The 15,911-nt window shown below is 38.4% G+C and overlaps 1 protein-coding gene across 2 annotated transcripts in view; it reads left to right on the top strand.

The window, feature by feature from the left end:
• The window catches only part of ACAD11 (acyl-CoA dehydrogenase family member 11), a 116,949-nt gene that overhangs the window by 26,986 nt on the left and 74,052 nt on the right, over nt 1-15,911 (top strand). For both annotated transcript variants that reach the window (XM_055569681.1, XM_055569679.1), the window contains exon 5: nt 3,189-3,353. In XM_055569681.1, the coding sequence (XP_055425656.1) occupies nt 3,189-3,353 (165 nt within the window). The remainder of the gene's footprint in view (nt 1-3,188; nt 3,354-15,911) is intronic.

Raw genomic sequence — 15,911 nt, forward strand, 5'->3', positions numbered from 1 at the left:
CACAATTGCACTCATCTCACACACTAGTAAAGTAATGCTCAAAATTCTCCAAGCCAGGCTTCAGCAGTACGTGAACCGTATGTGAACTTCTAGATGTTCAAGCTGGTTTTAGAAAAGGCAGAGGAACCAGAGATCAAATTGCCAACATCCACTGGATCATGGAAAAAGCAAGAGAGTTCCAGAAAAACATCTATTTCTGCTTTATTGACTATGCCAAAGCCTTTGACTGTGTGGATCACAATAAACCGTGGGAAATTCTGAAAGAGATTGGAATACCAGACCACCTGATCTGCCTATTGAGAAACCTATATGCAGGTCAGGAAGCAAGAGCTAGAACTGAACATGGAACAACAGACTGGTTCCAAATAGGAAAAGGAGTACATCAAGGCTGTATATTGTCACCCTGCTTCTTTAAGTTATATGCAGAGTACATCATGAGAAACGCTGGGATGGAAGAAGCAGAAGCTGGAATCAAGATTGCTGGGAGAAATATCAATAACCTCAGATATGCAGATGACACCACCCTTATGGCAGAAAGTGAAGAGGAACTACAAAGCCTCTTGATGAAAGTGAAAGAGGAGAGTGAAAAAGTTGGCTTGAAGCTCAACATTCAGAAAACTAAGATCATGGCATCTGGTCCCATCATTTCATAGGAAATAGATGGGGAAACAGTGGAAAAAGTGTAAGACTTTATTTTTTGGGGCTCCAAAATCACTGCAGATGGTGATTGCAGCCATGAAATTAAAAGACGCTTACTCCTTGGGAGGAAAGTTGTGACCAATGTAGACAGTGTATTGAAAAGCAGAGACACTACTTTGCCATCAAAGGTCCATCTAGTCCAGGCTATGGTTTTTCCTGTGGTCATGTATGGATGTGAAAGTTGGACTGTGAAGAAAGCTGAGTGCCGAAGAATTGATGCTTTTGAACTGTGGTGTTGGAGAAGACTCTTGAGAGTCCCTTGGACTGCAAGGAGATCCAACCAGTCCATCCTAAAGGAGATCAGTCCTGGGTAGTCATTGGAAGGAATGATGCTAAAGCTGAAACTCCAGCACTTTGGCCACCTCATGCGAAGAGTTGACTCATTGGAAAAGACTCTGATGCTGGGAGGGATTGGGGGCAGGAGGAGAAGGGGACGACAGAGGATGAGATGGCTGGATGGCATCACTGACTCGATGGACATCAGTTTGAGTGAACTCTGGGAGCTGGTGATGGACAGGGAGGCCTGGCGTTCTGTGATTCATGGGGTCACAAAGAGTCGGACACGACTGAGTGAACTGAACTGAACTGAATCTAGTAGTAAATTGTTTGTTACTTATCATGATAGCTGTTCCGTTCATAGGGTAGATACAAGTATGCCCTTGCTCAAGTTGGGGAAAGGTCCTATGAAAGTTACGTCTTGTACTGTATATTTAAGGAAGACTAAAATCTAGAGTGAATGGGAGAAGTTTATGAGCATTTCACATCAAAGGAACAGCAAGACCAGATAAGTATGGGGCTGTTTCCCTTTGTACATATGTCTTTTTCAGGGGGCAGAAGGAAGAGAGACAGGAACTAAGGTTGAAAGAATACTCACTAAATATCAGGTCCCATGCTAGATGAGTTATAGACCCAATGTTTTTTAATCTTTGTAGCAACCCTATTACATAGATATTAATACCCTCATTTTGCAGATGAGGCAACTGAGGCTTGCAGGTATTAAGTAATGTACAAATAAGTGGCCTAAACATAATTTAAACCCAGCTCTCTGTGATTCCAAAGATGAAGGTCTTTACTGTACTAAATTGAACAGAGATACCTTAGAAAGTACAGAGAGAGAGATAAGTGGTAAATATTATTTCAATTGGTGGAGGACTTTGAGAATAGATTGAGTTAGTTGCATTCAATTCTAAGAAAAATAGGAAAAAAAACTTTGTATTTTCATGTCTGTAATATATTTCAAAGATTCTTTAGAAGATTCTATGGGTAATAAAAAAAAAAGATTAAAATGAGAAATAAAAGTCTCCCTTCTTTTTCTAATCCCCATATAACATTTTTCAGAGACTACTTGTTTCTTGTGACCCTTTCAGAAATTTTCTATTTTTTTTCATATGTAGGTATATGTGTTTGTTCTTTTTTTTTCTTCTACAAAATAATTGCCATATAAAGGCTAGAACCTACATCTCTTGATTTCCTATTGTTGTTGTTCAGTCGTGAGTTGTGTCCGACTCTTTGCAACCCCATGGACTGCAGCACACCAGGCCTCCCTGTCCCTCACCATCATCTGAAATTTGCCCAAGTTCACATCCATTGCATTGATGATGCCATCCAGACATCTCATTCTCTGACACCCTCTTCTCCTTCTGCCCTCAATGTTTCCCAGCATCAGGGACTTTTCCAATGAGTCGGCTGTTCGCACCAGATGACCAAAGTACTATAGCTTCAGCATCAGTCCTTCCAACAAGTATTCAGGGTTGATTTCTCTTAAGATTGACTGGTTTGATCTCCCTGCTGTCCAAGGGACTTTCAGGAGTGTTCTCCAGCACCACAGTTCAAAGGCATCAATTCTTTGGCATTCTGCCTTTTTTTACGGTACAGCTCTCAAAACCATACGTGACTACTGGGAAGAACTTAGCCTTGATTATACAGACCTTTGTTGGCAGAGTAATGTCTCTGATTTTCAAAACACTGTTTAGGCTTGTCATAGTTTTCCTGCCAAGAAGCAATTGTCTTCCGGTTTCATGGCTGTAGTCACCATCCACAGTGATTTTAGAGCTCAAGAAGAGCAAATCTGTCACTACTTCCACCTTTTCCCCTTATTTAGTTTTAAGCCATCTCTTTCACTCTCCTCCTTCACCCTTATCAAGAGGCTCTTTAGTTCCTCATTGATTTCTGCCATTAGAGTGGTATCATCTGCATATCTGAGGTTGTGGATGTTTCTTCCACCTCTTGATTCATATAGGCCAGTGTTTTTTTTCCCCTGATTAAAGTCTAGGTAAGTAGAATGGAACTAGATGGAAGAGAAACTCAAGTGTTGAAGTTTTTAGGCCTGTGTGAGTGTTTTAGACTAAGATAAGTATCATAGGCATTATTCCTGAGTATTTAAGACTGAACCCAAATTTGATATAATTGAATTTTGTTTTAATTTAAAAATTGCTGAATCTTATGTTCTACTTTCAGATCTGTCATTTTTAAAATTTATTTATCTTTAGGTATCAACCTGGACAAAGCAATATCAAGCTGCAGCTCATCAGGACATCCCTGCTATGAACCAGCTATCTGACTGGCTAATGAAAAACTTGCCAGATAATGACAATGAAGAAAATTTGATTCATGGAGATTTCAAACTAGATAACATAGTTTTCCACCCTAAAGAGGTATTGGAACCCCTGTTTACAATAAATTGAGTATGTCTGACTTGGGATACAAGTACTAAGTAGATGTTCCCCTAGAGTGCTAAAAAAGCCCAAACCATCCCCATTCTTCCTCAACATTCAAGACTATCTTCACTGCTCACAATTTTTGGAAATGAGTTGTCGATTTTCTGGCATAGGTATCTTCTTATCTTTAAGGCCAGGTCTCATACTGGCCTTTACTCATAAGGAAGTAAACTAAAATAATTTGGGAATTTACATACATGTTGCTGTTTTCTTCAAAGATGTTTTTCAACTACTAAATATATTTAGCTTATCCATATTCTTGCTCTTTCTTCTGGTTCATTTTCATTTTTTTCCCCTATCTGATGAAGAATTTTTAATTTTATTATTATTAGCTCAGAGGACAGAATTCCAAGATTCCTTTGAGGCTTCAAAAGAACATGTATGAAGTTAATGGAACCTTGCTCTATATAAATGTACTGAGTGTAATTTTCATAAAAAGTACAAACAAATCAAAACTATAATCCTCCTCCACTGAGCATAGTGAGGCCTAGAATTGAAAGAGTGTGGTGGGACTAAAGAAAGTACTTCAGTTCTCTCTTTACCTAGATGCCTTTGGGCAAGACATTTGGCCCTTAGTATTCTAACACTGCTGTGAAAGATTTACAGTTCCCTGAATCCTCCTCCTTAGGGCAGGATTTTCTGGGTTCATTAGTTTTCTCAGAATGCTGAGATGTTACAGGGCCAGAAGAGCTGTTCTAAATTCATGTGCTGAGCTTCTGGGTTTCATGTTCTTTTCCTGTAGGAAGAGGATGGGGGAAAATAGCATTATAAATTTTATTGTTGTCATAATTCAAAGTAGTACTATATCTATTGAAAGTTCAAATATAAACACATATGAGCACATTTACCATTAAAACAAAATTTTTCATAGAAAAGTCAGTTTGGATATTTAATTTATATATATGTAATTATATGTATATGTAATTATATGTGTATGTGTGCATGTAACTTTGTTAATGGCATGGATGGATTCTGAATTCTAACTTTGTTAAATATAGAATAGGAAATTGAAAGATCACTAATTTATAACATAGAAAAATTATAAAAGCTTATGCTTTAAAACTGGATCTGGTCTATATTTTATCTATATCAGTTGATTCATTAATATTTTTGGAGCCTATCTTTGAATAGGTCACTGTTCTTTATGTTTTCTGTAATTGTAGTACTTTTCTTTCATTTCTTAATCAAGGAAGTGATATTTCAGACCTAAATCTCCTTATTATGTGTTTTCTACCAAGATGTTTAAATATGCTGAAATTAAATATTAAATATGCTGAAGTAATGACAGACTATAGTAAGTTCCAAATAGTTATTTCCTTTTTGTATTTAATCTCATGTTAGAAAACCATTTCTTATAAAATTCAAGTTAGCAAACAAAGATCATCTTTCTTAAGTTCTGTGGAGGCAATGCTAATTTGTAACATATGTCTTTTCTGTTTTAAATTCATATGTCTTTTATGTTTTAGGGTTATATAATAGCTTGTAAAATGTCTTCTACCCAGTAATGCCATAATTTATACCCAGTAATGTAATAATTTATACCCAGTAATTTATACCCAGTAATGCCATAATTATTAGTGATGTAAAATTTAATCACTTTCTGTCTCATATAAATACGGGTAGCTAATTTTTTATGGAAGTAACACACAGTTGGCAATGTGCCAATCAACTAGCATTTATTTATTACCAACTATGTGCCGTGAAACATGGAGGTAGAAGGAAAAACAGCTCTTAATGAGCTCAAAATACAGATGGAGAGAAAAGATAACTGTGGCGACAGCAGAGAATACATACTCAAGTGCTAAACTATATCATACAATAAAACTGAGACTAGTCAAAAAGGGAAAAGATATCCACTGTGGTCTGACATTAAAAGCTATGAAACATTACAAATTAATTCTAGTCAATAATTTACTATAATTAGTCAATAAAATATTGACTAATAGTTTAAAATTTCATAAATAAGTAGGAAATTAGACTATTTTTCTTTTTCATGAAGGCACTTCACAAGTTGAAATATCAGTCCCTGGATTATAACAAGTTTAGTATGTGTGTTTGTGCTCAGCTATACATGTTCCTAAGAATATGATTGAAAGCTTTTTATTTTTCCTTTGAGGGTAAGGATTGTATCTTTAATTTTTTTCTTACTTTTGTTTCTAAAGCCTATATGGTAAATGCTGAGTAAATGGGGACCTTCTAGACTAAACCTCCTATAAAGCAGTAAATGCATCTTACTCATTTATACAACAGCTACATGTTTCTGAATGAATCTATGCTAAAAGAACTGATTATAATTAATCACTAACTAGCTGTTTCCATCTCATTTATTTATGCTTAGTTTCTGTTCTCCAGTAGTATGGCTGTCCCCACCTCTGTGCCTCCATTTTTATTGTAGCTTTTAATTTTGAAAATCTTTAAAGACTCACAAGAAGTTATAAAAATAGTAATAGGGGAGCTATGTATCCATCATCCACATTCCCCAAAGAGATCTCACACAACTACAGCAAATTATTATCAAAGCCAGGAAATTGATATTGTGTGCATTTTGAATTGGGGGGAAAAAACAAAATCAGGGTTCCCAAGAAGCTAAAGTGAGGTAATTGATATGGAGCTGATGCTGACCTTATTTTAATTCTTTTCTTTTCTTCCTCTCTGTTTTTATATTCTAGTTTTCTAAGATATCCTATCAAGTTCTATTATTTAGAAAAAAATTAGAACAAAGTAAAATCTTTACTCTTTAGTAAATATGTACTAAAACCTAAACAGTGGTATAGGGAATGGGATTATAGCAGGCTTATGAATTTACATTCCTGTGATGTTTAAGGTTTGATGTTTTATTTTTTTTCCCCAAGCAATAGCTTATTTTAGTTTTGTCATCAGAAAACTCAGTAATTAAGGAATAAAACAAAAACAATTTTGAATGATAAACCATCCAGGAATGCGTGTGGTAAGCCAGTAGAAAATTACTAAAGGGAATAAAAAAAACTGAACCATGTTACTCAGTTTCACAATCCCTAGTCATTTTATAATTACTGATATATAAAGTATTTGAAGCATATTTGAATAAGTGTTTCAGTAACAACATGCTCAATCAAATGTTTAAAAGAACTCCAGTTTTCCTGGAAAAGATTGTTAACTTTCCAAATATAAATCAGCCATCTGGCAGAGAAATGTTTAAGATTTTGGAGTTTAGTATACCTATTGCCATTTCAGCTTGAAAGATAAATATGTTTAATTAGGAACAGATAAACCCATAGGTATTTCATCTGCCTTCAGTAATTAGCAGTCAGATGTATTTTAGATAAATATAAGTACACTGGTTCTTCTGAAGTCATCTGCCTTGCAGCATTTTATATGTTGTCTTATGAAAAAAAAAAAAGATTTGATATGCAAAGCACAATGTATTTTTAATGGTTTTTTTTTTCTTCTTAATTCCCCCATTATTTCTAAGATGCCAGTGTAGTTGGGAAAAAGTTTAGTTATAAAATTTAATTTTATTGCTACAAAAGACATGGGGATGTGTTTTTCCCAATCTTTTTACTTTACAAATAGTTTTAGATACCCTTAATATGCTCTTTGGCCATAAAACCAAAGAACCTTTTGAACACAGGCCTACTGACTTCATTCCACACTGTCCTGCTTCTCATCTCCTCTGGAACTGGTCAATTTTGGTAATCTAGAAACTTAAACCCTTGTCTTTGACCACATCCTCACTACCTTCTGGGCTTCCCCGATGGCTCAGATGGTAAAGAATCTACCTACTATGTGGGAGACCTGGGTTCTATCCCCAGGTCAGGAAGGTCCTCTGGAGAAGGGAATGGCAACCCACTCCAATATTTTTGCCTAGAGAATTCCATGGACAGAGGAGCCTGACAGGCTACAGTCTATGGGATCACAAAGAATCAGACATGGCTGAGTGACTAACACTTTCACTTTTCTTTTCACTACCTTCCACTTCTCTTATTTATACCTCACCTGAGATGCTACAAATTTGATTGCTCTTACTTTAGAATTCATGAACTCCTTATGACTTCATCTGACTTCTCACCCTGCCTGGCCTATTTGGGCATGATCAGTCATTTAAAAAACTACCTTCTTTATTATCAATGAAAAAATAATTTTTTGACAATGAATGTGTGTGAAAATAATGTAAGAGTTACAAAGTTTCCTGACCTTAGCTTACTTGTTATTCCAGAATCTTCTCAACTCTTGTCTATATATATAATCTTCAACCCTGATCTTGATTCATCATATTTTTGCTGCAGAATAAAGTCATAGTCAGATTAATAGGGTTTGGGACATATTTTTGCTGCATAATTTCATCTAGGCTCTAACTTCTCTCTATAAAATCTGTGAAAAAATTGTAATCCCTTTCTCAAATCTTTTGTATTCTTCTTGAACTGTCAAATTGCTTTTTACATCTAGACTCTTACTCTCAGCATTTAGACTTGATTCATTTTTGTCTTTTTAGTCACTTTTCAGCACAAGCTGCTTTTAGGGAAATTCCCTGGAAGTTCCCTTGATACTGATGAAGATATTTCAGTCCTCTCCTTCATGCAGACTGCTGGGTGGCATTTTTCCTAAGCCATTACCAAGAAAAGTTGTTACTTTCTAAAAATTGAAGTATAGTTGATGTACAGTATTATATATTACAAATGTACAGTATAGTGATTCATGATATTTAAAGGTTATATTCAATTTATAGTTATTATAAAATATTGGCTATATTCCCTGTATATTCCAATGTGTCCTTATAGCTTATTTTATACATAATAGTTTGTACCTCTTAATTCCCTACTGCAGTATTGCCCCTCCCCTTTCCCTCTCCCCATGGGTAACCAGTAGTTTTCTTCTCTGAATCTCTGAATCTGTTTCTTTTTTGTTATATTCATTAGTTTGTTTTATTTTTTAAATTCCACATATAAGTGATATCAAACAGCCTTTGTCTTTATCTGTCTGACTTCTTTTACTAAGCATAATACACTCCAAGTCCATGTATGTTGTTGCAAATGGCAAACTTTCCTTCTTTTTAATGACTGAGTAGCATTCCATTGTATATGTATGTCACATCCTCTATATGCATTCATCTGTTGGTGGACACTTAGGTTGCTTCCATATCTTGACCATTATAAATAGTGCTGGGGTGAACATTGGATACACGTATCTTTTCAGATCTGTGTTTTTGTTTTGTTTCAGTTATATACTCAGGAGTGGAATTGCTGAGTCATATGATAGTACTAGGGCTTCCCTGGTAGCTCAGTTGATAAGGAATCAGCCTGCCATTCAGGAGACCCTGGTTTCATCCCTGGATTAGGAAGATCCCCTGGAGGAGGGCATGGCAACCCACTCCAGTATTCTTGCCTGGAGAATCCCCATGGACAGAGGAGCCTGGCGGGCTACAGTCCATGGGGTCACAAAGAGTCGGACACGACTGAGCAACTAAGCACAGCACAGCCCACGTGATAGTACTGTGTTTAGTTTTTTGAGAAACCTCCATACTGTTTTCAATAATATTAGGCTACAGGAATTTACATTCCCACCATTATATGAGGGTTCATTTTCTCTACATTCTCACCAGCATTTGCCATTTGTGTTCTCTTTTCTGATAGCCATTGTGACAGATGTGAAGTGATATCTCACTGTGGTTTTGATTTGCATTTTCCTGATGATTAGCGATGTTGAACACTGTGTGCCTGCTGGCCATCTGCATGTCCTCTTTAGAAAAAGATATATTCAGGTTTTGTGCCCAATTTAAATCATATTTTTAAAAAAGATTTAAATATTTATCTTTGGCTGTTCTGGGTCTTAGTTGCAGCACGTGGGATCTTCAGTCCTTGCAGCATGCAAATTCTTAGTTGTGCCATGTGAGATCTAACTCCTTGACCAGGACTTGAACCTGGGCCCCCTACATTAGGAGTGTGGAGTCTTAGCCACTGGATCACCAGGGAAGTCCCTAATCAGCTTAAAAAATATATATATATATATATTGAGTTGTATGGGCTGTTTATATATTTTGGATATTAACCCCTTACTGGTCATATCATGTGCAAATATTTTCTGCCATTTAACAGGTTCTCTTCTTATTTTGTTGATGGCTTCCTTTGCTATGCAAAAGCTTTTAAGTTTAACTAGGTACCATTTGTTTGTTTTTGCTTTTCTTTATCTTAGGAGACAGATCTAAAAAAATATCGCTACAGTTTATATCACAGAGTGTTCTATGTGTTTTCCTCTAGGAGTTTTGTTTCCAGGCTTATACTTAGGTCTTTAATACATTCTGAATCTATTTTTGTTTTGTATGAGAAAATATTCTTATTTCATTATTTTACATGTAGCTGTTCAGTTTTCTCAGCACCAGTTGTTGAAGAGACTGTCTTTTCTCCATTGTATATTCTTGCCTCTTTTCTCATAGATTAATTGAGCATGGATTTATGTCTGCATTATCAATTCTGTTCCATTGATCTCTATGTGTGTATTTTTTGTGTCAATACCATACATTTTGATGATATGATACTATAGCTTTGTATTGTTGTCTGAAGACAGGGAGCATGAGTCCTCTACCTCTGTTCTTCTTTCTCAAGATTGCTTTGGCTATTCCAGATCTTTCGTGTTTCCATAAAAATTTTATTTTATTTTGGCCACACTGCACAGCTTGTGGTATCTTAGTTCCCTGACCAGGGATTGAATTCAGGCCTTCAGTGGTGAAAGCATGGAGTCCTAACCCCTGGACCACCAGGGAATTCCCTCCATACAAATTTTAAAATTATTTGTTCTATTACTGTGAAAAATACCATTGGTATTTTGATAAGTATTGCATTGAATCTGTACCTTGCCTAGAGTGAAAGTGATAGTCACTCAGTCATGTTTGACTGTTTGTGACCCCATGGACTAGATAGTCCATGGAATTCTGCAGGCCAGAATACTGGAGTGGGTAGCCTTTCCCTTCTCCAGGGGATCTTCTCAACCCAGGGATTATACCCAGGTCTCCAGCATTGCAGCTGGTTTCTTTACCAGCTGAGCCACAAGGGAAGCCTAAGACTACTGGAGTGGGTAGCCTATCCCTTCTCCAGCAGATCTTCGCAACCCAGGAATCAAACCAGGGTCTCCTGCATTGCAGGCAGATTCTTTAACAACTGAGCTATGAGGGAAACCCTCATAGTTAAATGAGTTAAAATCCTCATTTTAACAATATTAATTCTTCCAGTCCAAGAACATGGTACGCCTTTTCATCTGTTTGTGTTATCTTCATTTTTTTCATCAGTTGCTCATAGTTTTCCAACTGTAGGTCTTTTACCTCCTTCATTTCAGTTCAGTCACTCAGTCGTGTCCGACTCTTTGCAACTCCATGAACTGCAGCACGCCAGGCCTCCCTGTCCATCACCAACTCCCGGAGTTCACTCAAACTCACATCCATCGAGTCGGTGATGCCATCCAGCCATCTCATCCTCTGTCGTTCCCTTCTCCTCCTCTGTCGTTCCCTTCTCCTCCTGGATCTCCTCCTCCCAATCCCTCCCAGCATCAGAGTCCTTTCCAATGAGTCAACTCTTCACATGAGGTGGCCAAAGTACTGGAGCTTCAGCTTTAGCATCATTCCTTCCAAAGAAATCCCAGGTCTGATCTCCTTCAGAATGGACTGGTTGGATCTCCTTGCAGTCCAAAGGACTCTCAAGAGTGTTCTCCAACACCACAGTTTAAAAGCATCAATTCTTTGGCTCTCGGCTTTCTTCACAGTCCAACTCTCACATCCATACATGACTACTGGAAAAACCATTGCCTTGACTAGACAGACCTTTGTTGGCAAAGTAATGTCTCTGCTTTTGAATATGCTATCTAGGTTGGTCATAACTTTCCTTCCAAGGAGTAAGAGTCTTAATTTCATGGCTGCAGTCACCATATGCAGTGATTTTGGAGCCCCAAAAAATAAAGTCTGGCACTGTTTCCACTGTTTCCCCATCTATTTCCCATGAAGTTATGGGACCAGGTGCCATGATCTTCGTTTTCTGAATGTTGGGCTTTAAGCCAACTTTTTCACTCTCCACTTTCACTTTCATCAAGAGGCTTTTTAGTTCCTCTTCACTTTCTGCCATAAGGGTGGTGTCATCTGCATATCTGAGGTTATTGATATTACCTCCTTAGGTTTATTCCTAGGTATTTTGTTCTTTTTGGTGCAATAATAAATGAGATTATTTCCCTCTTTTTTTATGTACATTGTTTTTAATTTTATTTATTTATTATTGGCTATGCTGGGTCTTCTTTACTGCAGTCGCTTATTTCTAGTTGCAGGGAGCAGAGGCTGCTTTCTAGTTGCAGGGCATGGGCTTCTCATTGCAGTGGCTTCTCTTGTTGCAGAGCACAAGCTCTAGGGCATGCGAGTTTCAGTAGTTGTGGCATGTGGGCTCAGTATTTGCAGCTCTCAAGCTCTAGAGCATAGGCTCAATAGTTGTGGCACACAGGCTCAGCTGCTCTGTGGCATGTTGGATCCTCCTCGATCGGGGATTAAACTCACGTCTCCTGCATTGCCACTGAGCCACCAGGGATTTCTTTTTCTGATAGTTCATTGTTAATGTATAAAAAAACAACAGATTTCTGTGTATTAATTTTATGTCTGCAGCTTTACCAAGCTCTACCAAATTCACTGGTGAGGTCTAGTAGTTTTCTGGTGGCATCTTTAGGATTTTATATGTATAGTGTTTGTCATCTGCAAAGAGTGACAGTCTTCTTCCTTTTAAATTTAAATTCCTTTTGTTTTTTTTTTTTGTCTGAATTCTATGACTAGGACTTCCAATACTATATTAAATAAAAATAATAAGAGTTTGCATCCCTGTGTTGTTCCTAATCACTGAGGAAATGCTTTCAGCTTTTCACTGTTTTAGTACGATGTTAACTGTCTGCTAAGTCTGCTAAGTCACTTCAGTTGTGTCCAACTCTGTGCAACCCCATCGATGGTAGCCCACCAGGCTCCCCCATCCCTGGGATTCTCCAGGCAAGAACACTGGAGTGTGTTGCCATTTCCTTCTCCAATGCATGAAAGTGAAAAGTGAAAGTGAAGTCACTCAGTCGTGTCCGACCCTCAGTGACCCCATGGACTGCAGCCTTCCAGGCTCCTCCATCCATGGGATTTTCCAGGCAAGAGTACTGGAGTGGGGTGCCATTGCCTTCTCCGGATGTTAACTGTGGGTTGTCATTAATGACTGTCATTATATGAGCATATGTTTCCTCTGTTCCAACTTCAGAAAAATGTCATAAACGAATGTTGTTGTTGTTCAATCACTAAGTCATGTCCAATTCTTTGCAACCCCGTGGACTACAGTATGCCAGGCTTCCCTGTCCTTCACTATCTCCAAGAATTTTCTCAGACTCATGTCCTTTGATTAGGTGATGCTATCCAGTCATCTCATTGCCTGTCACCCCCTTTTCCTTCTGCCCTCAAACTTTCCCAGCATCAGAGTCTTTTCCAATGAGTTGGCTCTTTGCATCAGGTGGCCAAAGTTTTGGAGCTTCAGCTTCATCATCAGCCCTTGCAAGTGAATATTCAGGGTTGATTTTCCTTAGGATTGACTGGCTTGATGTCCTTGCTATCCAAAGGACTCTCAAGAGTATTCTCCAGTGCCACAGTTTGAAAGCATCAATTCTTTGGCACTCAGCCCTCTCTTCGGTCCAACTCTCACATTTGTACATAACTACTGGAAAAACCATCAGATCAGATCAGATCAGTCGCTAAGTCGTGTCTGACTCTTGGCGACCCCATGAATCGCAGCACGCTAGGCCTCCCTGTCCATCACCAACTCCCAGAGTTCACTCAGACTCATGTCCATCGAGTCAGTGATGCCATCCAGCCATCACATCCTCTGTCGTCCCCTTCTCCTCCTGCCCCCAATCCCTCCCAACATCAGTCTTTTCCAGTGAGTCAACTCTTCGCATGAGGTGGTCAAAGTACTGGAAATCAGCTTTAGCATCATTCCTTCCAAAGAAATCCCAGGGCTGATCTCCTTCAGAATGGACTGGTTGGATCTCCTTGCAGTCCAAGGGACTCTCAAGAGTCTTCTCCAACACCACAGTTCAAAAGCATCAATTTTCGGCGCTCAGCCTTCTTCACAGTCCAACTCTCACATCCATACATGGACCATTGGAAAAACCATAGCCTTGACTAGACGAACCTTTGTTGGCAAAGTAATATCTCTGCTTTTGAATATGCTATCTAGGTTGGTCATAACTTTCCTTCCAAGGAGTAAGCGTCTTTTAATTTCATGGCTGCAGTCACCATATGCAGTGATTTTGGAGCCCCAAAAAATAAAGTCTGACACTGTTTCCACTGTTTCCCCATCTACTTCCCATAAAGTGATGGGACCGGATGCCATGATCTTCATTTTCTGAATGTTGAGCTTTAAGCCAACTTTTTCACTCTCCACTTCCACTTTCATCAAGAGGCTTTTGAGTTCCTCTTCACTTTCTGCCATAAGGGTGGTGTCATCTGTATATCTGAGGTTATTGATGTTTCTCCCAGCAAGCTTGATTCCAGCTTGTGTTTCTTCCAGTCCAGCGTTTCTCATGATGTACTCTGCATATGAGTTAAATAAACAGGGTGACAGTATACAGCCTTGACATACTCCTTTTCCTATTTGGAACCAGTTTGTTGTTCCATGTCCACTTCTAACTGTTGCTTCCTGACCTGCATACAGATTTCTCAAGAGGCAGATCAGGTGGTCTGGTATTCCCTTCTCTTTCAGAATTTTCTACAGTTTATTGTGATCCACACAGTCAAAGGCTTTGGCATAGTCAATAAAGCAGAAATAGATGTTTTTCTGGAACTCTCTTGCTTTTTCCATGATCCAGCAGATGTTGGCAATTTGATTTCTGGTTCCTCTGCCTTTTCTAAAACCAGCTTAAACATCTGGAAGTTCACGGTTCATGTACTGCTGAAGCCTGGCTTGGAGAATTTTGAGCATTACTTTACTAGCGCGTGAGATGAGTGCAATTGTGCGGTAGTTTGAGCATTCTTTGGCATTGCCTTTCTTTGGGATTGGAATGAAAACTGACCTTTTCCAGTCCTGTAGCCACTGCTGAGTTTTCCAAATTTGCTGGCATATGGAGTGCAACACTTTCACAGCATCATCTTTCAGGATTTGGAATAGTTCAACTGGAATTCCATCACCTCCACTAGCTTTGTTCGTAGTGATGCTTTCTAAGGCCCACTTGACTTCACATTCCAGGATGTCTGGCCCTAGGTCAGTGATCGCACCATCGTGATTATCTGGGTCGTGAAGATCTTTTTTGTACAGTTCTTCTGTGTATTCTTGCCATCTCTTCTTAATCTCTTCTGCTTCTGTTAGGTCCATACCATTTCTGTCCTTTATTGAGCCCATCTTTGCATGAAATATTCCCTTGGTATCTCTAATATTCTTCAAGAGATCCCTAGTCTTTCCCATTCTGTTGTTCTCCTCTATTTCTTTGCATTGATTGCTGAAGAAGGCTTTCTTATCTCTTCTTGCTATTCTTTGGAACTCTGCATTCAGATGCTTATATCTTTCCTTTTCTCCTTTGCTTTTCACTTCTCTTCTTTTCACAGCTGTTTCTAAGGCCTCCGCAGACAGCCATTTTGGTTTTTTGCATTTCTTTTCCATGGGGATGGTCTTGATCCCTGTCTCCTGTACAATGTCACGAACCTCAGTCCATAGCTCGTCAGGCACTCTATCTATCAGATCTAGGCCCTTAAATCTATTTCTCACTTCCACTGTATAATCATAAGGGATTTGATTTAGGTCATACCTGAATGGTCTAGTGGTTTTCCCTACTTCTTTCAATTTAAGTGTGAATTTGGCAATAAGGAGTTCATGGTCTGATCCACAGTCAGCTCCTGGTCTTGTTTTTGCTGACTGTATAGAGCTTCTCCATCTTTGGCTGCAAAGAATATAATCAATCTGATTTCAGTGTTGACCATCTGATGATGTCCATGTATAGAGTCTTCTCTTGTGTTGTTGGAAGAGGGTGTTTGTTATGCCCAGTGCATTTCTTGGCAAAACTCTATTAGTCTTTGCCCTGCTTCATTCTGTATTCCGAGGCCAAATTTGCCTGTTACTCCAGGTGTTTCTTGACTTCCTACTTTTGCATTCCAGTCCCGTATAATGAAAAGGACATATTCCATAGCCTTGATTATATGGACCTTTGTCAGCAATGTGAAGTCTACTTTTTAATACACTGTCTAGATTTGTCATAGCTTTTCTTCTTTTAGTTTAATGGCTGCCGTCACTGTCAACACTGATTTTTGATCCCAAGAAAAAAAAGTCTGCCACCATTTCCACTTTTTCCCCGTCTATTAGCCATGAAGTGATGGAACCAGATGCCATGATCTTAGTTTTTTGAATGTTGAATTTTTAAGCCAGTTTTTTTACTCTCTTTCTTTACCTTCATCAAGAGGCTCTTTAATTCCTCTTCCCTTTCTGCCATTAGCATAGTATCATCTACGTATCTGAAAATGTTAATATTTCTTCTGGCAATCTT

This window comes from Bubalus kerabau, chromosome 2 (genome assembly GCF_029407905.1).
Source record: "Bubalus kerabau isolate K-KA32 ecotype Philippines breed swamp buffalo chromosome 2, PCC_UOA_SB_1v2, whole genome shotgun sequence".
NCBI classification, from domain to species: domain Eukaryota; kingdom Metazoa; phylum Chordata; class Mammalia; order Artiodactyla; family Bovidae; genus Bubalus; species Bubalus kerabau.